The 8,037-nt window shown below is 42.0% G+C and overlaps 1 protein-coding gene across 2 annotated transcripts in view; it reads left to right on the forward strand.

Moving 5' to 3' along the window:
• Positions 1-508: 508 nt before the first annotated feature.
• Positions 509-8,037, forward strand: part of LOC102208276 (endothelial zinc finger protein induced by tumor necrosis factor alpha-like) — a 37,843-nt gene continuing 30,314 nt past the window's right edge. For both annotated transcript variants that reach the window (XM_005742032.1, XM_013913134.1), the window contains exons 1-3: positions 509-759; positions 3,752-3,967; positions 4,349-4,600. In XM_005742032.1, the coding sequence (XP_005742089.1) occupies positions 597-759; positions 3,752-3,967; positions 4,349-4,600 (631 nt within the window). In that variant the 5' untranslated portion in view covers positions 509-596. The remainder of the gene's footprint in view (positions 760-3,751; positions 3,968-4,348; positions 4,601-8,037) is intronic.

Raw genomic sequence — 8,037 nt, forward strand, 5'->3', positions numbered from 1 at the left:
GAGAGACGAGGCAGGAGGCCACATTTCTGGTAGTAACGCTGAGCTGCCTGCTCACACAGCCACGACACAGAGCAGGAGTTGGCCTCACTGGGATGCAGAGCAATGAGAGGTGATTAAACAGAAATTAAAAACAAAACAACAACAAAAAAAACCCCAAAAAAACACTATACCAATCAGATTGGGATTTATTTTTATATACTGCTCAAACTTAAAACTTTTCACCGACCTTTGTGGAACTGGGATCAGGAAGACGTCTTCCTGAACCCAGACCCTCATTCTGATTGGTGGAGGAAGTGACGTGGGCATAGGAGCAACCAAAGTTTGAGTTGGAGGCTAGAGTAAACAAAATAAAACATTCAAGCACTGTTAAAACATCTGTATTTAATGTCATCAACTCTTTGTAGAAAGACAAAGCAGAGTCTGTACTAGAGAAATCAGGAGACCTGACGAGGGCAGTATTACGCCTTTTATACCTCCAGCCTACCGTAAATTCAGTAGAAGAAGAATAGCAGCAATGGCGCCATTGAGAGGTCCCATCGCGATCCTGAATTAAGTTTGAAGATGTTGGTTTGGCCGTGTCGGTTGTTGTTACAATAATGTCTTCAGTTCAGAATCTTAGAGAGTTTATCAAGGAGAGATTAACTTCTGCTGCAGAAGAAATCTTCTCAGAGTTTGAAAAAACGATCGTCCGGTATGAGGAAGAGATCCGTCAGCTAAGACTGCTTGATATCAGACCCGGGATAAAGTCACACAATACAGGTGTGGAGGTGTGAGGGTTGCGGGATCATCGTGTGATTCACGTGGGCATGATCTAAATGCATTGAACTAGTAATACACCACAGTAAAGTGTATGAAGTTATATCTGTGCAGTGTTGAGAAGGTTACTTTTAAAATGTTTTCCACTAAAGATTACAGAATACATGGCCCAAATGGAGTTTGTAACTATTCCGTTAAGTTACTCAATGTGAATAACGTATTCTGAATACTTTGGTCCGGATTACTTTATTACTTTATTACTTGCTTGTTACAACTACTTGAATGTACTATTGCTGTGTGAATTATTGCTATAACTGAAGGCTACTAGCTACCGAGCTAACATTGTTAGCTGGCTTTAGCTAAAGTTATTTCATAGACTAAAGACTGTTAGACTTGATTCATAGCATTAACATCCTGCTAGCTACAAACAATCATGTGCAGTTCTGAAAGCAATCTCAAGTTATATTGTCTCTGTATTTATATATATATGTGTGTGTGTGTGTGTGTGTGTGTGTATATATATATATATATATAATATTCTGTAACTCTGTAACTTCTGTCGGTGCTGTGCTTTTTTGGAAATCGAATTTCCCAGAGGAACCCACCCGAGGGATTAATAAAGTTCTATCTTATCTTATCTCTTATCTTATCTTAAGTAAATTTTTAAATCGTGATGTAAAATGAGTAACAGTAGAGTGGACATTAGGCAAGGCTGCAGTTTTTGCAGCGATCTCGTATAGAACACAATTTCTGTATCAGTAATAGGTTTTCTTTCTGTTTGCTTTCAGAACTGCACATGATTATTTGCAGGTAGCAGGTTGTAATGCAGCCTTCAGTAATAGTAATGAGTCACACAGCAATAGTACATCGAAGATTCTGAAGTGAGACATAACCTAGATAGCTACATAAACTAATACAAGGTAGTTGTAGTAGGCTTACGTTAGGGCTGTACAATCAATAAAGATGAGGCAGAACCTGGTAGCTCCAAACAGAAGGACCAGTCAAAACAAATTGAGGATGTTATTCCTAAATGAGGGGCTCCCCCTGTTGCACGGACATGGTTTGGTTATGAAAAGTCTGACACGGATCAGAAAACTGTACTATGGAAATTATGCCCAGACTGGTTCCCACCACGGCCTCAAACATGACAAACCTCTTCGACCACCTACGCATGAATCATGTGAAAGTTTGTGGAGAGAGTTTATAGACGAGAAGCAAAAAAGAGCCATCAGGTGCTCAAAATAAACCTTAGACTCACACGTTAGAACAGGCTTTTCCCCCACGTGTAATAAATACTCAGAAAGAAAATGGCGGCCGTTACAACATATATCTAAAAATATATAGTGCATTGGTCAAAATACTCGACTCCAGGTACACGACACCCAGCTGAAAACACTTCATGAAAGTCAAGTTGCCCGACATTCACAGAATTTACAGAAAAAGCACTATTTTGTCATATATATCATTATCGGGACGAGAAACGTCTTATATTGGGATATGAGATTTTGGTCATGTCGCACAGCCCTAGCTAATGTTAGTCTTTAAAAAAAGAATGTACTTCCAGATGTTGCTTTCGGGTGGAGTCTTTATAGTTGAGAGCAGCTCGGTTGCTGGGTCCATTGTATAACTGACGCCACCAACATTACCAAGACACTTACACTAGAGCTTCTTGTTGCGTGATTTGTTTGGGTTTCCGGTAATGCGTGAAATCAACAAAATTAGAGAGGGTATAGCCTGACATATGAAACAGGAAAAGACCATCGTGTAATCCATTTATTTAGAAGTAACTGTATTCTAATTATTACCAATTTATCGGTAACTATCGGCAGCACGGTGGCACGGTGGTTAGCACTGTTCCCTCACAGCAAGAAGGTCCTGAGTTCAATTCCACCATCAGGCCGGGGTCTTTCTGTGTGGAGTTTGCATGTTCTCCCCCTGTTTGCGTGGGTTCTCTCCGGGTACTCTGGCTTCCTCCCACCGTCCAAAGACATGCAGCTTGTGGGGATAGGTTAATTGGATAATCTAAATTGCCACTAGATGTGAGTGTGAATGGTTGTCTGTCCCTATGTGTTAGCCCTGCGACAGACTGGCGACCTGTCCAGGGTGTACCCCACCTTTCGCCCTATAACAGCTGGGATAGGCTCCAGCGCCCCCTGCGACCCTAAAAAGGATAAGCGAATGGATGGATGGATATCGGAATACAGTTACTCATGTTTTGTATTTTAAATGCATAACGCCGGTACATGTATGCCGTTACTCCCTAACACTGCATCTATGTAAACATACTTACGGCCACTTTGTTAACTACACCCGTTCAACTACTCTTTAATCCAAAATGTAATCAGCCAATCAGATGGCAGCAGTCCATGCATTTCTGCATATAGCGATCAGTGACGGTGATTGAAATCACTTTGATCATGGTGTGGGTGTTGGTGCCACATTGGCTGATCTGAGTATTTCAGAAACTGCTGATCTGTTTAAATTTCCAGCACAAACATCTGTATGATTTACAGAGAGTAGTCCAAAAAAGAGAAAATATGCAGTTCCCTTAAAATGACATTGAGTTCTCTGTACTCGGGTCTCCAGAGTCACCAGCTCTCAACCCAACAGAGCATCTTTGGAATGTAGTGGACCATGAGATTTGCATCATATTTATTAGTAAAATGTTAAAAGATTAGCATTAACAGCATATCTTACCTGCCATCGTAAAATACTTTAAGCTTTCATGATCATATTCAGATCATGCTGCTGTTCATTTGTTTGTTTATTCACAGTGCATGATGATCACTGGCAGTCACATCTAAAAATCAGACCCCAGACAGTCGTAAGGTTATCAACATTGTTCATCCAGTGAACAAATGACTATCAGTGAATGTTTCTGTGGCAACATAAAACACAAGCTAAATTCTCAATAGGTGACCGTTTTCATCCTTCTTGAGCTTTCTTATCATCACATTAGTCACTATTTTCTTGTGTCCTTTTGTTGAACACGAAGGTCTGAACGATCAGCAGTTCTGTGACCAGGAGAGGAGCTCCAGTCTCAACCAGGAGGACCCAGAGCCTCTACAGATTAAAGAGGAACAGGAGGAAATCTCCACCAATCAGGAAGGAGAGCAGCTTGCACTGAAGCAGGAGGATGAAGGGATTACTGTCTGGACCGGAGAACAGCTGGATTTGTTGTGGAAACCTGGATCACGGCTGACCAGATTTGGTATGTAAAAGTGTAATAAGCAGATTTCATAATATAGAAATGAATATGACTTATAACAAAATGTCACAAAGACACATGGCGTGCATTACCGCCTGGGATACTGCCTCACTGGAGACATGTTTTCTGTTTCAGATTTAAGTCATGTTAGCCCAGAACTGTACGCAGAATGTAGAAAAATGTTGAGACAATGAAAACTGTGGATTATTGGCCACAAGGACCAAGTTGGAGTAGTGAGCTGTACGCCTCATAAATGATGACTTTCTGCATGTAAACAGAATTCTTCTCTGTTCGCTGCATGAGAGAGAGTATTTAAATATCGCTCACATATCTGAGAGACCTGCTCACAGTGTGACTTTTTTCTTGTGTGTTCTGTCCATCAAGACCTCCCACAGCAACATGATTGTAAGGAAAATGAGGATCTGGATGACCCGCAGGTCTGTAGCCAGGAAAGGAACTCCAGTCTGGACCAGCAGAACACAGATCCTCCACAGACTAAAGAGGAACAGGAGGAAATCTCCACCAATCAGGAAGGAGAGCAGCTTGCACTGAAGCAGGAAACCAAAGGCATCATCATCTGGACCGGGCAGGAGCTGGGCATCATGTGGAACCCTGAAGTAAAGTTGCACAGAATAGGTATGCAAAACTTTAATAGATAGATTCAGTTTTGTATTAAGAAATCTAACTCATGTTGGGTCCTAATCAGACCTCCAATATACTTTATAGAGGCACATGAAGAATTTAAAGACCGACTGCAATAAGGAAACTGACGTAATATTCTAAGAGCCAAAATGTCTAGCCCTCCCAGTGTCGCCCCTGTCAGGACTGTCTTATGTTGAAAATAATTGAGTACAAGAGAGAGGAAGACACCCTACAATGAGTTGAAACGTCAGCTTGTTATTTATTCCTCCATATTCATATTTGTCATTCATATGGTCACTTTGTTTGTCCCTCCAAATTGCAGTCGTCACTCCTTCGCCTGTGCTGCGCCCCTGCACCTGCAGGCACACTTACAGTGAATATCAAATTTAATAACAGGAAATTAACTAGGCATGTACTTTTCTTTCTTTTTTTGGCCACATTTTTCAAGTGACCTATATTTGACAACAGCATATAAAAAAATAAAACAAAAAAAAGAACTTTAAATTATGTTTTTGGTGTGCCATCTCAATGTTTTCAGTGGCCCCCATATGGCCACCCATTATGACTGAGTACATCCACTAAACCTTTTGTGGATAACATAACAATCCCCATGAGGACTGAACGATCAATTTAAAAATAAAATATATCGATTTGAAACTAAGCTTTTAGCAAACCACACAACACTATGATAGGTGTGTCCTTGTGCCATGTGTTTCTGGGTCTTTCTTCTTCTTTCCCTTTGGATTCCAGCACAAGGCCTGTGTAGTGATGTTATTGGTGGACTTCCTGATTGTGTGGCCAATCCAGCACCACTTTCTCTCAGAACTGTATTGCTATTGGTTTCTGGTTTGTACTTGTCCACAGTTTGTAATCCTCTCTGGCCACTGGATACGGAGGATTTGTTTTAAGCAGCTGCTGATGAATGTCTGCAACATACAAAGCGCTGTCTTTGCTTCATGTTTACGAGCTATAGAGAAGTATAGGTGTGACCCTGATTTTAAAAATGCTCAGCTTCAGAATCAGAATCAGAATACTTTATTCATCCCGAGGGAAATTAGGGTTACAGCAGGCAGCACGCTAATGGCGCATGTGCACTTACAAAGGAACCTTCTGACTAACTTTACACAAACATCACATTGGGCAGACATGTCAGAAAGGTAGGCTGATAGGAAAAAACAACGAAAATACACTACATGAGGTAAGAGAAAAAAAACTCCACTCAGACTGAGCTCCTAGTGGGAGAACAGTTTGATAACAGAAAAAACACCTCAGCACAAAAGCACATGACTATCAATACACCATAGAAACACAAGACAAGCAACAGGGGCGGGTAAAGGGTAAGAGAGAGTCGGTGTAGACAGCGCATCCGGTCCTGCAGCATCTGTGCTGGTCCAGTTGACTGCTATCTTCCCCGGTAGGGCACAAGCATCGAAGGCGTTGGAAAGGGAGGGGGGATGAGTGAGTGCCTATCAGTGTGTGTGTGTGCGTGTCCATAGTTTAGCTGAGACAGTGTCCTTCGGCCTATCAGGCTAAGTAAACAGTCCTCCAGCCAATCCAGGTGTCCTTGCATGGGATGGGAAGAATAGCCGTAACACAGCGGTGAAATTTCTGACCTCTTGAGTTTCAAACATTTTTTAAAATGATGTTGTTTATTTTTTCTTACTTTTTTTAACACTAAATTTACTAACCCAAGGTGTTATTCACCCCTACTGAGATTTTCAAAGGTCGTCAGCTCAATTCTCCTGCTTTTGTTGTGCAAACCACCCATTATCTTTGAGGCCTGGCACATTTGCATTTGTTTACTCAGAGTAGCTCAGATCCAAGGCAGGCCAAACCTCTGTGTTACAACCTTCAGAAATGTCTGCCGTATCTATACAAAATATCCCACACATTGACTGACCTGCAAATGTGTAAGACACATTCACAATATATGGAAACACAAGTCTGTTTTATTTATAAAAAATTGTGTGAAAACAGAATGAAAAGTTGCTAATACAATGACATGAGTGACATGTGTGATCTCCCCAGCGTTGCATGGTCTCTCCTTTGCCTGTTCATGTAAAAATAGCAAAACATAAAAAATTAATTCTGTCCCTCAGTTCCAGGTTGGTTCATCTCTTCATCTTTCTGCCTTTTGTCTTAGGTTACTCTCCCACACAGTCTGTCTGTCTGTGTCATAGTCTGTTTGCAGCATTCAGCAATGCAGTTCCTTGACTCTCACCACAGATCTTCCATTGTGACTGTGTATGTGAGGGAGTGGCATTGCATTACTTCAGCACAGTGCTGTGCATAAAAGCAGACAGCCCAGGCTGGAGAATCATTTCTTCTTCGCATTTCTGACAACGCACATCAGGATGGCCTCTGTATCACTGCCTCACAGGAAGAACATCTGCGCGCAACAGGCGCGCATCCATTTCCTTGCTTCAGGAAATGGATGAAGCAGACTCTGATGGAGGAGAGGTTTCATTTGTCCAGCAGGCCACTGATACCTCCTCAGAAGAATCTAAAAAGGAGACAGAACAAGAACCCAACATGCCTCCATGGAAGAGGCACCGTGGTACTGGGAAGCCCAGTCTGAGCCACACGGCAAAAGACGGCACTGTGTGGGTAGAGGAGGACATTGGAATGCCCAGTGCAGTAGCAAATCGCTCGTGCTTCACTCGTGCTGGACCCACAGAGTCTGCTAAGGTCTGTCATTGCCATAGTACGTATGATATTTATATAAAGCCATTTAGAGTGAGGTTCATGTAAATTTACCATTCTCTATTTGTTTATGTCTTGATGCATTCTCAATCATCCAGGAAAGTAAATCTCCAAAAGTTGATTCTGTTCATCTGGACGTAGCGTTTTGTGGGAGAAACGTTTTGTCACTCATCCAAGTGACTTCTTCAATCTCAGCTGACTGCAGGTTTCCCCAAATCTTATAAACAGTAAATTTGCATAATGGTAAATGGCCTGTATTTATATAGCGCTTTACTAGTCCCTAAGGACCCCAAAGCACTTTACATATCCAGTCATCCACCCATTCACACACACATTCACACATTCACACACTGAAACCAGCCCACTGAAGGAACACTGGACTGGGAGGTCAAGTGGAAAAGAGGGCTTTGCTATCCTACCCTGGAACACCATTGGTTCAGATATGTGGATGACACCTGGGTGAAAATCAAATCCCAGGACGTACTACATTTCACGGATTACAGTAACTCGGTGGACCGACACATCAAATTCACCAGGGAGGATATGAAAAGTGGCAGGTTAGCCTTCTTAGACTGCGAGATTTCCATCAGGAATGGGGGACATCTAAAAGCTGACGTGTACCATAAACCTGCACATACGGATCAGTATCTAAGGTTTGACTCTCATCATCCACTGGAGCACAAACTGGGTGTCATCAGGACGCTACAACACAGAGCGAACACCATCCC

This window comes from Pundamilia nyererei, unplaced genomic scaffold (genome assembly GCF_000239375.1).
Source record: "Pundamilia nyererei isolate P.nyererei 1_Seehausen unplaced genomic scaffold, PunNye1.0 scaffold00116, whole genome shotgun sequence".
NCBI classification, from domain to species: Eukaryota; Metazoa; Chordata; class Actinopteri; order Cichliformes; family Cichlidae; genus Pundamilia; species Pundamilia nyererei.